General features: G+C 32.5%; 1 protein-coding gene across 3 annotated transcripts in view; it reads left to right on the top strand.

The window, feature by feature from the left end:
• MEMO1 (mediator of cell motility 1) overlaps positions 1-17601 on the top strand; it is a 148262-nt gene extending 130661 nt beyond the window's left edge. For all 3 annotated transcript variants that reach the window (XM_057558060.1, XM_057558061.1, XM_057558062.1), the window contains 2 exons: positions 2141-2245; positions 3599-17601. In XM_057558060.1, coding sequence (XP_057414043.1) covers positions 2141-2245; positions 3599-3730 — 237 coding nt within the window. In that variant the 3' untranslated portion in view covers positions 3731-17601. The remainder of the gene's footprint in view (positions 1-2140; positions 2246-3598) is intronic.
• The last annotated feature ends 432 nt before the right edge of the window (positions 17602-18033 follow it).

Below are 18033 nucleotides of genomic sequence, written 5' to 3' on the forward strand. Positions count from 1 at the left end.
AAATTTTAAATGTAATCCCTTAACTTCCATCACCTCAATTTTTTACTTTCTGTGTTGTAATTTAACCATTATATCTTCATTTTGAACACTTTATTTATTTACACTTCTCTACATTTATAATTCTATATTTTCTGTGCAGAATTTCTTGGCCAGTTACTTTGAATTCTTTGTCTTCTACAAATGTGATCATTAGTTTTCTTCTCTTTGAATTACTCACGTTAATATATATAAATGTGATGTTTGTTCACAATGTGCTTTGAGATTTTAATATTAAAATACACATTTGAACTTCAGTGTTACATGATTTATTAATAAGTGGAATTCTATTTAAGGTAAGGTAAGCTGTCCTAGGCTTCACCCAGGAGCATTTAAAGTTCTTTTATAATATGTATACCAATTGTACCTATGTGAGAGTATTAAAGAATTGTTGGTATGTCTCTTGTTATTCTATATGAAGCAGAGGAAGTCAATGAGAAGCCTAGGATTAGAAATCCAATAGCCTAGGATTAGAAATTTGAGACAAGCTTTTAACCTTTTTTATGCCTTAGTTTCTTCATCTTTAGGGAGTTCTACCTTGATTATGCATATTTATGGAAGAGATTTGTGACTCTATCTCTGCATTACTACTTGGTTTAGAAATATGAGTGCTTTTCTATGTACCAGAATTATAATACTAATTGTTTATCTTAGGTTTAACTTTTAAATTAGTTCATATTTCACTCGGTTTGCACCAAATGTCAGTGGAGAATGGTGACCTGGAAGCCTCCTAGTTGACAGGGGAAACCCAACTTAGCCTTAAACACTGGTTGTGGATAAATCTGAGAGTGGCTAATTGATGTGCAAGCAATTGAAAGTTGACTATACACACATACGCTTATCTTTCAGATGTATTTGTAGAAAAATATGATAATGTTTATGAAAGACTTGGATATTCTGAAGAAAGATTCTTTATAAAATTAAATTTTGATTTACATACTGCCACTGCAATATTTGTACTGTGTTACCTATTGATTGCTATCATTTTTCAGATGAGTGTTCATCTGACTACGCCAGGTGATTCTACACTGTGCTTGTTAAAACATGTTGAAATATAATTAAGAAAACACAAAAATGTATCAGTTAATTCCTTAGTTAAACCACCATTTACATTTCTCCCAGAGGATATTAATCCAATTTATTAAACACAAATGTAAAGTATTTCACCTGAATAAGAAAACAAGGTTGGTGAATGGATGAGTTAGAATCATTGATTGATTTGCTTGATTCAGATGTGTTAAAGTTGCTCTGTATTGATGTATTTTGAGCACATTATTTTGAATGCATTTGCAGAATACAGAATTAAGTATAAACAAGTGTCCAAATGATAGTTATTGTTTCAATAGTAGTCTAAAAATTTTGATTCTCAATTAAAATCTTGAAAGCAAAGCATTCTAGTTTGAGATAAAAAACTTTTATTTTTTCAACTTATTTATAAAGACCTATCTTGCTTAAGCTTTTATCAGTCTTTTATGAGCTTTAAATTGATTAAAATACATTAACTATTTTCTCAGTTTGTGGTCTCTTTTTATCACATACCTAAATACTGATAATTCAAAATGCCTTACACACTGTTGACGTTTAAGTATATGTTATGGAAAAAGTTAAATTATAATCAGCTCTTGATTATGTATGCCAGTGGTATGAGAAATATAATGGACATTGGAAAAACAGCCATATATCAAATTTAATTTTAGATTTTGTATGAAAATTTTCACGACAGGTTTACTTGTGTAAATATTATATATGAAAGACATAAAGTCGTGAAATGTTTGAGGATTTGTGAGCTGAGTGACAACTGGGCAGTGTGGTGTAGAAACATACCAGGAGGTCAGAGAAACCTGGGGATTAAATGTTTCAGTATGTTTAATATACATACTTAATAAAGTATGTATATTATTGAGAGTTGACTATAATGAGATTACCTTGGATGAATGAATTTGATATTTCACAGAGTTTAATGTTTAATGTATTTTCTTTACTTCTCCTTAATTGAAAAATTGATTGTTAGCTCTAAGTAACAGTTTTAAAATGTAATTAGGAAATAATAAATTGTCTTATTTTCTTTTTCTTTTATTCTTTTTTTTCTCTTCTTTTTTTTTAGGGTATGAGTATTATAGAACAATTAGACCCTGTATCTTTTAGCAATTACTTGAAGAAATACCATAATACTATATGTGGAAGACATCCCATTGGGGTGTTATTAAATGTGAGTATCCTTAGGAAGCCTTGATTTTTTAACATTTGATCCTATTATGTTTCAAAATGTCTTAATTGTTATCATCTGTGACACCTTATTAGCTTTGGTTTTAGATACATAGTCAATTTTCTTTCTAGTTCCTTTAAGATAATTTAAATTTCCATTGTTTTGGTGACTTAAATAAAATTATATATCACTGTTTGACAGGTCAATACTTTCTTTTAAATACAGAAAGTTATTTAGAAGAGAAACCCATTTTTTTCTCTTGACTCTGAGCCAATTCCAATATGCTCTTTACAAATATAAACCAAAGTAACGTCTCAAGAAATATGGTCTTACTAATTTTTTGGTTTTATTTAGTGTTCTTGACTTTATAAAAAATAAATGGAAGATTCTGCTCTTGAGTTTTAGATATTCATAATTTAATAAAGCAAAGCAGATGACATGTATATGTTTTTCTCCTTATAACAAAAACAATATTTCATTTAAAGACTGGTAAAGAGGCAGAAGTTTTGGTTAGCTGGATTTTCTCAAGAGATAATAGCATTAATTTTTTTCCTAATAAAACTGACATTGAAAGAAAATGAGAGACTCAAAAAGAAGACAGTGTACACTCAGGAATGGTTAGAGGAAGTAATAATGGGCTCATTGTTTGGAGAGGCAGAGAAATACTGGAGTTGGTAATGTAGTCTAGAATAGTCTAGGGTAGGAACCTAAAGGTCTAGTATTACTTTACTGTGATTTGAAAAATAGTACATTGTGGATTTTTAGGAAAGATCTTCTCTTAAGCAGTGTTGATTGACTGGGAGAAAAGCCTGTTACGGGCTTAAATTGACTTCTGAAATTTGAACTAGAATAAGCTATACTAATTTACTAAAGTTTGAATTGGGTCAAATAAAACTTTAGTAAAATAAATGATGAGCCAATTCACAATTAAAGTAAAAACCCTGGTATACCTCTTAGATTTGGAACTTAATTTATATACATTTAAAATTTCAGACAAAGAAAAGACTCCAACATTTCAAGACGAAAGTGGCCAAGGTTTGGTTTAGAGAACAGAAAGAAAGATACTATGATTTTTTTAAAATTTTATTTATTTATTTTTTAAAGTGCCTTATTAAATACAGGGAGAGGTAGAGTGGAAGATGACTGATATTTATCAAGAAGCTAGATTAGGAGAAGTTCTTTGAGAGAATGAAATAAGGAGTTCTTTCTTTTTCCTATTTAATATGGGGCGACGAGAAATTCAAGAAACTAAGAGTGAGAGAGAGATCTAGGCTTCAAAGTTAAGCTACCAGCACATTCAATGAGTGCTCACTTTTTTGTGTGATGTCCGTCATAACCAAATTTTTCTTTTTCTAGGCTATCACAGAGCTGCAGAAGAATGGAATGAATATGAGCTTTTCCTTTTTGAATTATGCCCAGTCAAGCCAGTGTCGAAACTGGCAAGACAGTTCAGTGAGTTATGCAGCTGGAGCACTCACGGTTCACTGAAGCTCTGAATCCTCAGGGATGCCACCTGCACATACTCATACTCTGTCCAGGGTCCCAGCCTAACCCTTACCAAGATACTGGTCCTGGTTTGGGGGGATTCTGAAACCTCAAACTAATAGAACTTTCTTCTCTTCTTTTCTAGTAGGTGTAGTCCTTCCTTAATTTCAACTCATTAAAAAAATGCTTTATAGTTTAGAGCAGTGGAAGGAAGGCTGGCATCAAAATATTTTGATCAAAAAAAAAAAAAGGCAATGTAAAGGCACAGTTGTGGCAGTCAGTTTTTTGAAAGTAACTTGTAAAGCATTTACCATATCCTAAATTTGCACTCTTTGCAGACTTGTGCACATATACTCCGCTTTCAGAATAGTTTTGCAAATTGTACACAAACAAACAAAAAGGGTGGAAGCTTTTTAATAAAGAAATTGCATTTATAAATGATCTGTATTAGAATATAAAAATCTCCAGTTATAGTCAATTACTACCCGTGTTGTACAACAGATACCTTCTATTTTAGTTGCTAATAAAGGGCTACACAACTCAAAATAGTCTGATTTAAACTTATTGCTCTGTGGTACATATGAAAATTGTTTTTTATTAATTCCATTTCAGAATTTTTATGTTAAAAGTGGTAAACTTTAGCTCTTATGTAAAAATATGTTAGGATGTATTTTTATATTTTACATATTTATGTGATTTTTTTATCACAGATATTAGAATCATATTTTAAAGTTAGCTTTTAAAATTACATACAGTTTGCCTTTTTATGTGTGACATCACTTTGTGTCATTACTGTATTATAACACAATATAAATTCAAGATTGGTGAAGAACATAGGTGTAGTCCTGTAATTCAGAGATAGTGCTTGATAGGCAGTAGTCTGCAAATGAGGAAATATTGAAGAATGTTCTTAGTGTTTTTCAAATCATTGCAGACCATACACTGCTGCTATGCTTTTTTAGTGCTTCAAGCAATTTGACTCTCTTACTTGAATTTTTAGCAAGAAGTCATTAACAATAACAAAAAACCACTGGATTTTCTTACAGTTCTACAATTTTTTTTTGTCACGATTTTTGGTGCGGCTCTTCCAACTAAAATAATGGTATGGTGTTGTATTTCTTCCTTTAGCATAGACCAATCGTAGTCACTTTGGCAAAAAAAAAAAAAGTTAATTCAATTAGTTAATATTGGCCATCATGTATGTACTAGATTATACCTCTTTTAATATAACAGTGGGTATTGTTACATTGGAGAGCATTTATATCTTCAGTGTTACGCCAGAATAGCACAATTTTTAGATGCCTTGCACCAATTTTATTTAAAGATTTGCATTTCTTACTTACTAAATACCAACTTTCTATACTCAAGAACTGAGATAAAATACTGTAATCTTTTGGATTCAAAATTACCCACCTATCCATATGTGGAAATTATATTCTTACATATTAGTGATTTATTTCCCATCATTCAGATATACTTTTGAGTACTGTAAATATTTATTCCTTATTTATTATAAAGACTATAAAAATTTCAAAATTGACTACAGAGTAAATTTTTAATGTTTTCTGGGTATAAAAATAGTACATGATTATTACAGAAAATTTAGAAAATGCTGATAGCTATAAAGAAGAGAAAAAAAATTACCTGCAATCTCACTATCCAGAGATATACTGTTAATATTTTTTGTATTTCCTTTCGATCTTTGTCTATGCTATTTATATGTATGAGTGTGTATATGTGTTTGTGTGTGTGCGTAATAACAAAATTGAGATTATGCTGATCATATAGTTGTATATCCTACTTTTTATAACTTACCATCATAAGTACTTCCCCATGTCTTTGAAAATGTGATTTTTAAAAATGGCTGCCTAATACTCTATTGTATGAATACAACATAATTTAACCAGTTCTCTCTTTGGATATTAGATTGTTTCTAATGTTTGACAATTATAAATAATAGTGGGATGGACATCTTTGTATGTGAAATTTGAATTCTATATTAGACTAGTTCTTTAGGATATATTCATGGGAATGGGATAATTGGTTTAGATGGTGAGAACTTTTTAAGCTCTTTAAAATATGACCAAGTTACCCTTCAGAAAGATTGTACCAAATTAGCAGTTTACGAGTACTCATCATACTGCCGCTTTTCCACTATTATTTTTTCTAATCGTTGACAATTTGGTAAGCAAATAATTGGTTGTTCTTTTGATCATTCTATTAAGAGTGGCTTTATAATGAATTATTTTTTTCCCTTCTGTAATTTTATAGTTAATTGATTAATAAAAAACACAAGAGGGTTGGTAGGTTGAGTGGGCTATAGCCCTCTGAGTATGTTTACTGTACATTTAAATCTCCAAAGTACTTCAACATCACTTTACTTTATCCTGGAATATGAGCTATCTTTCTTAGTCATAAAGTAGAAAGAGTTCCAAACTGATAGTTAAGTGTTGGGTTCTGGATCTGCCTCTGCCACTAATTATTTGTCTCACCATAAATATTTCATGTTGTATCAAAACTTTAACTGTAAAATGTAGAGGTGATCTTTTAAGCACTTTCTGGTTTCAGAGTACTTTGATCTTGTGACTTTGCTCTTTAGAGATTCTAATGTCATTTATATTTAAAAAACTACATGGTTGAATTGGATTAGAAGTATTATCTTTTGATTTCAACTCTACATACATGAAAACGAAAGTCCTTTTTTTAATACAAAAGGGAAATTAATTTGCATTACTTAATGCAGTTAATATTACCTAAATTGTTGAACTTAAGCTTTCCTGCTTTAAGTGCCTTTAAAAGTGTTTTTATTTGAAATATAAAATGTAAAGGAAATTTTATGTAGTTCTATACAGTTTCTTTTTTTGATATACTTTTGAATTATTTGCAGCAACTTTTTTTTAAACCTTAGATTGCACAGAGCAGTATATTCATGGATTCTTCACTATTCGGGTAATGAGTCCTTGAGAAATGTATGTTAAAGATTAGCTCAGTGAGCAGGTAAGTAAATGCTCTCTGTCTTGGGTGGGCAACAAATCTTTATACAGAGTAGGGATAAAGGATTATTCAGATTCCAGTGTTTAGATAGTCCAATGGAGATAGTAGGTGTCCTGAGTTAGTTAATGGTTATTATTGCAGATCTCAAATTTTTCTTTGGTAGCAAATAATTCATTATCGTAGATTAGAGGTTGGTAAATGTTTTGTGTGAAGGGCCACATAATAAATATTTTAGGTTTTTCAGGCCATCTAGTCTCTTCACAACTATTCACTTTTGCCATTGTAACACAAACGCAGCCATAGACAATGTGTAAATGAGTCATTGTGGCTGTGCTTCACTCACACTTTATTTACACAAAAAGATGGTGAACTAGATTTGGTCCATAGGCCATAGTTTGCTGTCCTAGATGGTATAGTTCACTTGTAGTTCAAATTACTGGCTAGTAATTTAAACTGCAACAAATGGTTTTGAGTTTCTGTCATTCCAGCCCTCTCTTAATTTGATGTAGTCTAGCTGGCTGGGTTTGAATGTTATTTAGGATTATAAAGGTAAGTGGGAAGTGGGTATGGGAAACTAGAAACTATTAGGGAAAAAAGCACTTTGAAGCCCTTTTATTTGCTAGAGCCCATTAGGAGTTTTGCTGCCATAATTAATCAAAAGAGTGATGAGTGGAGGTTGTGATTGGTGGTTGCAGATTATATAAATTATTCTTAAGCACTTGGCTACCTAGATGATAGAGGGTGGAACAGATAAGAGAAATTGTGAAATGTGAGACTTTATTTTGCCATATAAAGAAAGACTGTTGGAAAAATAACTACCATCTTCCATCACCATCACTTTGTTTAAGACCCCCTCAAATTCCTCCCATATTTAGGGAGGACATAAACTTAGAATAAAAGAGAGTTATTTAAGTTGAATGACTTTAAGTTGATGGAAAAATTACTCCACTGTTCTTTTCTCATCTACTTTGTATCACTGAAAATTTCATCAAGGAGTAGTATCAGTCCACAGACTGGCAGTTGGAAAGTGCTGTGATACAGTTGCTGAAAGACCTAATATAGTTATAAAATTATTATTGATTAGGAGATGTAGTAAACCACATGCACTCTGATATTCAGACTAAAACTTTTATATTATTGTGTTAAATTGTAAGTGCCACATATCAAAAGTGACATTGTGAAGTATAGTGTTCATAGGGAGGCAGACTGTTGAAAGTCTTGAGTGGGATGCAAAGAAATTGGTGATACTTATTTTGGAGAAAATAAGTTTAAAGAGAGGAGTTTTCTTCAGATATTTGAGTGACTGCCATGTGTAAGAAGGAATAGAATTGTTCTGTCTTGTTCTAGGTGGAAAAATTAATTATAAGAAATGGAAGTTTCTGGTTCCACATTTAAGGAGAATTATGTGTATGAGAATTTCTACATGAAAGTCAGCTCTGTCCTCATAAAATCATTGGAAGTATTCACGCAAAAGCTAGATCAGTGGTTCTCAAAGTAGGAGCCTTATACTATCAGCATCAGCACCACCACTGGGGTATATTACCTGTGTAGACCTGAAATTATGGATCACCAAGCTGAAAAAAAGCTAATGGAATTAGTACAAATAAAATGGAACTTATTTCATTTGTATAAAACTGTTAAGGGAAATCATTTTTAAATAAAAACTGATTTTGATCATTTAACACTAACTTTCAACAGAGATTATAAATTGACGATTGTTACTTAATTGTTAGTGAAAGTGACTTAGCTTTCCTAAATCTAAAACAGAGCTATATCAGTAGCAGAAAAGGGTATTGAGGGAGCTTGCTCTTTTTATATTATATTATTTTAATGTCAAAATATTGGGAGGGGAACCAAGAGCAGCTGGCAGATAAGTTTTCTCTGCCCTTTTCCTCTTTTCCTATGCTGTAAATACGACCAAGTGGCATGTCACAGTATTACATTGACCATGCTATATACATTTGGTAAAAGTAATGCTGGTAACTGGAACTTCTGCCTTTGTAACGTCGTTGTTGTGTATGGAGTTTGTTTGCCTATCCTAAGTTTATTGATATGTTCTGTTTTTTGGGCCCTCTGTGAAGAACCGTAGAGTTTTAGATTTGTCATTTGTTCAAGGGTTTTCCAGTGGTCACAGAGTGGTTTGTACCCGGGGCATATCACATTTACAGTGTTTGTTTGTATTTAATTCTAATGCAAGGTTTTGGCCATCACCCTAGAAAAATAATGGAAAAAATTTAAAGCCAGTTCTCCTGATTTTGAAAGCCATATAATGCAATTGGTTTTTCATTATAAATTGTACACTATTTTTAAATGTATATTTCATACTGTATAAAGTGAGGTTTGTAACTTTACTAGATGCAGTCCTATTTTTTTCCTATCAGCCTAATAAGGAAACCAAAGAGAATGTTATTAAGTTATTCAAGGCCAAGTGTATTCAGCTATGAGTAAGACCTTAGTTCTGGTCTTTAAGTCTGCCAATGTAAACTTTGGAAAATATTTTAATTTTTCTGACCACAATATTCTCTGAATTACTTACTGAATGTGATATCATATACATTTAAGTAAAAAGTATTAAAGCAAGATGAAAACTAAGAAAATTAGAATGACATGTGAATGACATCATATAAATGACAAGACTGAGTTTTGTGAGTTTTAAAATTAAATACCTAGACTGTTGAACTAGATTTAATAAAATATTTTTACCTTAATAATTTTATAAATGGAAATTCTTTTCTAAGAAGTTTTTTTTTCCATTTAAAATTTACCCATTTGAATCTAGCACATAAGAGACTTCAATTGGTATTTGTTCAATTTTGATGAATTGAATTTTAAAGCAAGGAGAACAAAAGACAATCTTTATATGAAGTGTTTTCTAAAGGACAGGAAAACAAACCTTTTAACTGGAAGCAATTTTTAATTGGCTTTTTCCATTTTCAGTTTTTGATTGTGGAAACCAGCTTCCTTATTAATTTTAAAAGATGCTAGAATTTAATATTCCTAGGCTCTATGTAATGCCAAATGAATGATAATATAAGTGATCTGGTAAATTTGAAACCATTGGCCCATGATTCTTAGCTCATATTTTATAATATCCTATGGTGTTTACTGTTATTTAAAAGTGTTACAGAGTTTTTAAAACAGTTAATTAAAATGTGTTTTAGCTGTTTGTCCAATGACATGTCTAGCCAACTCTCAAGTAAAAAGATGTTATGGGGTGCTAGAAGCTTTGCACTGGAATCCATTTTCAGCTTTGCCAGTGAGTTGCTACTGATTTGCTGGAACAAATCACTGGTCTTTCCTAGAGCAGAGTTTATCTCTTTATTAATGTGTGTTAGAAGTGAATAGTATGACTCCTAAGGGCCTTTCCACCTTTGACTTTTTATGATGATAATAAAAATACCTTATTATTTAATATATTGTACTTTTAACATATTGTAATTTAAAAAATATGTTTCACAACTTTTTCTTTTCTCTTAATCTCAACAATAAGTAGGCCAGACGTTACTGTATTTTTACTGATAGAGACTCCGAGGCCCATACAAATAACATGACTTATATAAGTTCACATGGCAAGTTAGTATGAAGAGCTAGCAAGAATTCAGCTCTTCTAATTTTTAGTCCTGTGTGTTACAAATGCTATACCATATTATTATTCTGTGTTTTGTTTTTGGTGCTGGCTCTTTGAGATATCGTATTGAATTCAAATAGTAATGGGTTTGCGCAACTTTAGTGAAAATGGGAATAATTCATATAAACATCTACTTTGATTAATTCAGGCAAAAATAGATTTTTTTTTGGTGGATTAAAATACTCCTAATAACTGCAGACTTCTGTTCTCTTTGCTGGGAGGTTTACTTTTAGACCTCAAAATTCTGTGCTATTACTTGCATCATTAAAAAGGCACTGCTTCTTTGTAATGAGACTGTGACAAAAAATGAATTAAAGTTTTGTGATTTCTGATGGTGAGACTTTGCAGAAGACACTCTCACCATTCCAGTTCATGCATTAACGTGTCCTGCAAGCACCTGCGACTCTGCCTTGGATTTTCTCACCTGCACGCAGGGCAGACTGGAAGTGCTAGGAAGATAATCCTCTGGGAGCATCCCTCAGCCAGTGATAGATGGGAATTGGAGAATAAATATTCCAGCTTCCTTGCCCTTCTGGTAATATTTTGAGGCATGTTTCATGTTGTTTCCTAGAGTTTCCAGTGGGGCTGGACCTCATTGCCTACAACAGGAGACTGTTAAATATGCATTCTTTATTTTCTTCCTCTTCTTCTCTGTCTCACTTCTCATTCCTTTAACAATGTTTTCTGACATTACCTCCCAAATGAGATTCTTGTCTTTGAATCCTGTCTCAGAGTCTGTTTCTGGGGTAAACTAAAACATGTTTGATTTGGGAGATAAGTTATTACTAGTGTTCTTGTTAGATATGAAAGATTTTTTTTTAAGGCAATTATTTTGAACAAGATCTAAAACAAGTATTTTAATATTCTGATTCTTTAATTAGTCTCATAATCACATCCATGTTCAAATTAATTTCCTTAACTTCATTTCCTAACAAAGGAAAGATTCAAGGTAAAACTCTTAAGTAGAAATTCAGGGTAAATATCTTATGTGGAAATCTTTCTACCATATCCTTTTGTCCTTCTAAAAAAAATTATGGCCTGATTTTCCAAATGCTTTATAAGGACACAGTGGGTTATCTATTTTGGTAGAAATTGAATTAACATGGAATTTGGTTCAGCCAACATTATAGATTATTTTCTACTTGAATCCAGCCTTCTCATCTCTTATCAGGACCTGCTTATTCACAATCCATGACCAGGATTAGCCTTGCCGAACATTGATTGTAAGGATAAATTTAGTTCCTGGCTAATTTCCCCAAAGATTGTTCTGTGGTCCTTGTTAACTCAAAACTTTTTTTGATTTATTAAAGATTAAGAATATGGAGTTTTAAAGTTGAATAAGTGCTATGTTAAATTCAGTGTATTATAAGTACATCTTTTGTAGTTCTTTGATACCTTTTTTTTGAACTAGAAATAATGATTTTTATATGTTTTTAAAAAATTGATGTGGGAGATTTATATTCATTTTAGGCATATGTTAGTTATCAGTCTTCTTTTTTTTCCATGTAAAAATTGTGTTTGTGTGTCTGAAATGTATTCTCTATTGATTTGGTTTATACGATGGAACATGCATGAATTTAACCAAGTTTATAGTTCTATTTGTAGGCCCATCCTAAGATTAGCACGCACAGATATTTTTCCATAGGAGAAACAAAACATTTAAAGAATGTATTTTAATTAGTTATCCTTATTGTAAAGTAACATCTTTAAACATTTGTATTTTTTTAAAGCAAAAATACCAGGGAGTGTATACAGAGTATCTTCCCTCAGTGCAGTTGCCTTGTGGTAACTTCACATTCTGCCATGTTCTTTTGAATATATGACAGGGCGTTTATTGACCTTTGAGGTTACATTTGTCTGTTAGAAATGTTCAAAGGTCAGCTGGGTGATTAAATTGGATAATATGGTCTAGGGGGAAAATAGTTACAAAGGAGTAAGTCTGACTTTCTCCTGGGACACATCAAACTGGTCTAAAGTGGAAACTCTCTCCTCAGAATCTCTGCAGTGGCATATTGGAAAAAGCGTATAGTCTATTAAAGTAACTATTCATTTGTAATGTAAGTTCTGTTATTTCAAAAACATTAATCTTGTTATTTTTTAGACATGTTACTTCCCAACAACTAACTAATTTATTATCAAATCCAGTCAAGACTTTTGGCATTTCAAATATCTCAACATGATAGATTGAAAATTTGGAGTAAGAACCAGAGATGATTTTTAAAATGTGTCAAGAAGACTGTCCCATTTCCTGAACACTAAATATTTTCTGTAAGGAATGTTAGATCAAAAATGTGAAATATCTTTTTACAGTCTTTACTGGAAGCTGATTCTTTGTGCTAAATGTGAACAATCTCAAGATAACTTGATGTAAAACAAGCTTGAAAAATTGTCTCTTTTCAAAAGTTCACATATTTTCCATCACCAGTAGGCCACTTATGCAATACATCTGTACATATAAATATTCAAGTACAACCTGGACTTTTAAGGTTTAAAAAGTGCTCCCTGCCTACATTAATGTTAAGTACTTGTATTTAACAATGTTATATTTCTGGATGTTTGTTAATTTGATGAATCTTATAGTGTTAGTCTGTTCCTGAAAGTTCTACTTGGTACAGTTGTCAGAGAAAATTAACTTGGATGAAACAATGATGCATGTTCTAATAGTTAAAGTATTTTAAAGTTTCTATTTAAAAAGTAGATCTCCATAATTGCCACAGATAATTTTGTAATTTCTGGTTCTTATTGTTTTTGTATTAGGAAAATATTGTACCTTGCAGTGCTTGATTTACATTTTTTGCTGTTTGAAAAATCTTCACATTTATTGTCTCAACAGAAGTAATTTTTACTAAATGTTTACATTATTGAATGAGGGAAGTTGAACCAATTGTTAGTACTAAAACAGGTCTAAATTTAGGTCTAGTGTTTTGCATCAGGTTTGTGATTGAATATCTGAAGGATATCAGTTTCCACTCAGGTATTTACATTAGAATTGATATTGGATTCAAAATTGCTTGATTGTAATTTACATTTTAAGTGTAATGTAGAGGTTTTGCATTATTAGTGTTGTTTTAAATTTCTACCTTCATTTAGGCTTGTTTATAAAATGAAGATTAAACAAATTTTTAGCTAATAGAAATTTAGGTAAATGTACAGTATTTAAATATTAGTAGTTTATTACTTGAAAGGAACTTTTGTTCCTTTCGTTCAGTGTGCGATAACAGCTTTTATGTGGTACAACTACATTTCCTTTTTTTTTTCATTGAAATTTTACCTCTTTAACTGAAGTTATGTCTGTCTATAATAGCTTCAGGTTTCTGTAACCAACTCATAGATGATTGAAGTTACTCTTGATATAAAATGAATTATAAAAATTATTTTTAGCAAAGTTTTATAGTAATTTTAATACCACATGGTAGCAAAAAGCTATCTGGTTAGAATCTTTAGCTTTTCTTGTTAGTTTCTATCCTATTATTTTCCCCTCCTTAAAAAAAAAAAAATTCTACATTGCCAGTACCTTCTCTACAATTTTAGGAAAACTACATATTTGAAAGTGGAGTTATTTTCACTGAATTTTAGTCTTTCTGCCCAACATGAGCAGCACTGTGATAGGGAGCTATACTTTACTTCTCTCTCTTATAACAGAGTTTGCAGCACTTAATATTCTTAAAAAATAAACCTTTACCAAATTTTGTACTTATTTGCAGATCAGCCTAGGAACACCCTCAAGAAAACAACAACGGATTGTGTAGCAAAATAGAGATGCTGAGTTTACTGAGCATGGGGATTTGATCATGTTCACTGAAGAATAATAGTCTTTCAAATAAAGATAATGAGGTTTATATAATAAATGGAAAATAATATGAATAGTCAAAATATTGTTTAAAAAATTTAAACCCTTTTTAAGGGAAACTAAATTGGTTATTCCTAGGAGTATCTTTCATGTATTTGGGAACTAAAGCAGTAAATGCCAAGTTTTATCTGTTTCTCTCCCCCCTTTTAGTTAATTGATACAAGTAATTCAACAGTAGTATTACTGGTTTAATTCTATAATGCTTGTTATCTCCTAACGTTTAAAAAGACATTGCCTCAGTCCCTAAAGTAATCTACAGATTCAACACAATCACTATCACAATCCCAGCTGCCCTTTTTTGTAGATTTTGACAAGTTGATCCTAAAACTTATATGGAAAGGCAAGGGACCTCAAATAGCCAAAACAATCTTGAAAAAGAAGAACAAAACTAGAAGACTCACATTTCCTGATTTCAAAACTTACTACAAAGTTACAGTAATCAAGACAGGGAGGTACTGGCATGAAGATAGACATATAGATCAATGGAATAGAACTGAGGGTCTAAAAGTAAATCCTCATGTATGATCAGTTGATTTTCAAGAAGAGTGTAAAGATAATTCAATGGGGAAAGAATAGTCTTTTCAACAAATGGTGCTGGGACAACTAGATATCCACATGCAACAAATGGAAAAAAAAGACAAACGACTTCATCAAAATTTAAAACTTTTTTACATCAAAGGACATCATCAAGAAAATAACCCACAGAATGGGAGAAAATTTTGCAATCCCATATCTGGAAAGGGACTTGTATTTTATATATATAAATAACTCACAACTCAATAATAAAATGAAGCCCAATTTAAAAATGGGCAAAGGATCTGAATAGACATTTCTCCAGGGAACTTGTACAAATGGCCAATAAGCAAAGATGCTTACCATCATTAGACATCAGGGAAATAAATGCAAATCAAAACCACAATGAGATACTACTTCACACTGGGCTGGCTATAATAAAAAAGACAGATAATATGTGGGCAAAGATGTGGAGAAATTGGAGGCTTTGTGCATTGCTGGTGGGAATATAATATGGTGCAGCCCCTTTGGAAGATAGTCTGGCAGTCCCTTAGAAATCTAAACAGAGAGGTTATCTTATGGTTGACCCAGCAGTGCTACTCCTACCTACATACCCAAGAGAAATGAAAACGTGCCTGTACAAAAAGTTATACATGAATGTCCATAGCAGTATTATTCATATAAAACCCAAAAAGTAGAAATCAACTGCTGAATGGATAAAATGTAGTATATTCATACAATGGAATATTATTGGGCAATGGAAAGGAATGAAAGACTGATACTCTCTACAACATGGATGAACCTTGAAAACATCATGCTAAGTGAAAAAAGCCAATTATAAAAGACCAATTACGTGACTCCATTTATATTAAATATCCAGAATAGGCAAATCTTTAGAGACAGAGAGACGAAGGAGATGATAACTAAAGAGCACAGGTGGCACTTCCCTGGTGGCGCAGTGGTTAAGAATCTGCCTGCCAATGCAGGGGACATGGGTTCGAGCCCTGGTCTGGGAAGATCTCACATGCTGTGGAGCAACAGCCTGTGCTGTAGAGCCTATGAGCCACAGCTACTGAGCCCACGTGCCGCAACTACTGAAGCCTGTGCACCTAGAGCCTGTGCTCCACAACAAAAGAAGCCACCTCAATGAGAAGCCCGCACACCGCAATGAAGAACAGCCCCCACTAGACGAACTAGAGAAAGCCCACATGCAGCAATGAAGACCCAATGCAGCCAAAAAAAAAAAAAAAAAATGCACAGGTGTTCTTTTATGGGGTGATAAAATTGATTTTGGTGATGGTTGCATAAGTCTGTGAATATGCTAAAAACCATTGAACTGTTTGATTTAAATTGATGATCTGTATGGTATGCGAATAAAGCTGCTAATGTTAATAAAGCTATTGGAAGAAAAAAAAAGACATTACCTCTAAGATAAAAGATGACGATGTGAAGAAAGATACTGATCTGTATCCATCCTTCTTTTCTCTTTATTGTATTTTTTTTTTCCTGTATATTGAAAACAACGACGACAACAGCCTACTTTTGTAGTCCTGAAGAGGCTGCTTTTACCTGGGAGAAACTTTTTCAAGATAGCTCACAACCTGTGGCTTCTGGTAGTAGGTAATCTATTCATTCTCTTGTATCCTTAGCCATGACTTTTTTTTTCATTTTTCCCTACAATTCATTTTTTTTTTAACATCTTTATTGGAATATAATTGCTTTACAGTGGTGTGTTAGTTTCTGCTTTATAACAAAGTGAATCAGCTATACATATACATATATCCCCATATCTCTTCCCTCTTGCGTCTCCCACCCTCCCTGTCCCACCCCTCTAGGTGGTCACAAAGCACCGAGCTGTTCGCCCTGTGCTATGCGGCTGCTTCCCACTAGTTATCGGTTTTACATTTGATAGTGCATATATGTCCATACCACTATCTCACTTTGTCCCAGCTTACCCTTCCCCCTGCCTGTGTCCTCAAGTCCATTCTCTAGTAGGTCTGCATCTTTATTACTGTCCTGCTCCTAGGTTCTTCATGACCTTTTTTTTTTTTTTTTTAGATTCCGTATATATGTGTTAGCATACTGTATTTGTTTTTCTCTTTCTGACTTACTTCACTCTGTATGACAGTCTCTAGGTCTATCCACCTCACTACAGATAACTCCCTTCATTTCTTTTTATGGCTCAGTAATATTCCATTGTATATGTGTGCCACATCTTCTTTATCCATTCATCTGTCGACGGACACTTAGGTTGCTTCCATGTCCTGGTTTTTAATGGAGAGTGGAACTCAGGAGATAATACCCAGCAGCCCCATGTTTGTGTGCAGGAATGGTGTTAGGCATGTTCTCTAACTGTACTTGTGGTCTCAGATGCTTTTTTGTGGTCCCCTCCAAGGACCTTTCCATCCCTCCCACCCCCCAAAAAAGACCCCACGAGCAACGACCCCCTTCTTGCCCCTTTTCCCTCACTCCTTTTCTGTTTCTCCCTCTTCCTTCAATGAAACACATCAAGGAAAATAGGACCCTGTAAGTATGCAATTGCTGTATTTCATATTCTTAATTAGCACTCATATATTTAGCATTATCTCCTAACAGGCAGTCTTACCATTAGTCATGCTCCTTTAGTTCATTGTCCTTCTAAATATTAGTGTTAGTTTGGGTAGCCTTTAAGTGTATTTAATATAAGGAAAAGGGTGAAGGGAAGAAATAACCACTTATAAAGTTACTGGGTTTCATTGCTAATGGTAAATAATGTTTTAATCTTTTGCCAAATGAAAAACACCTTTTAAAATGAAAGGAAAAAAATCATTTTATGCAAATGTTTGTAAACATGTATGTAAATATGTTGTTTTCTTACAAAAATCATTAATAAAAATGGATTTTTAGTTTCTTCTTGAATGGGGTTCCTTTGTGTGTAATAGGGCAAATTTTGCAAGCCTAAAACAACACTTAAATCTCAGTTTCTTTCATATGACATCAGAAGGGATACAGCTTTCTCTGTCATTTTTTATCCTATGTCTCTTTTTTCCCTTTATCTAAGAATGTCATTTTTTCTTCTTTTTTTGATAGAGGCATAATTGGCATAAAGTATATTAGTATATATTGCAAAATGGTCTCCACAATAAGTCTAGTTAACATGTCACCATAGAGTTATACAATGTTTTTTCTTGTGATGAGGTCATGTGAGGTCTACTCTCTTAGCAACTTTCAAATATGTAATGCAGTACTATTAACTATGGTCACCATGCTGTACATTATATCCCTATAATTTATGTATTTTATAGCTGAAAGTTGGTACTGTTTGACCCATTTCACCCACTC

Source organism: Balaenoptera acutorostrata, chromosome 12, assembly GCF_949987535.1.
Source record: "Balaenoptera acutorostrata chromosome 12, mBalAcu1.1, whole genome shotgun sequence".
Taxonomy (NCBI): domain Eukaryota; kingdom Metazoa; phylum Chordata; class Mammalia; order Artiodactyla; family Balaenopteridae; genus Balaenoptera; species Balaenoptera acutorostrata.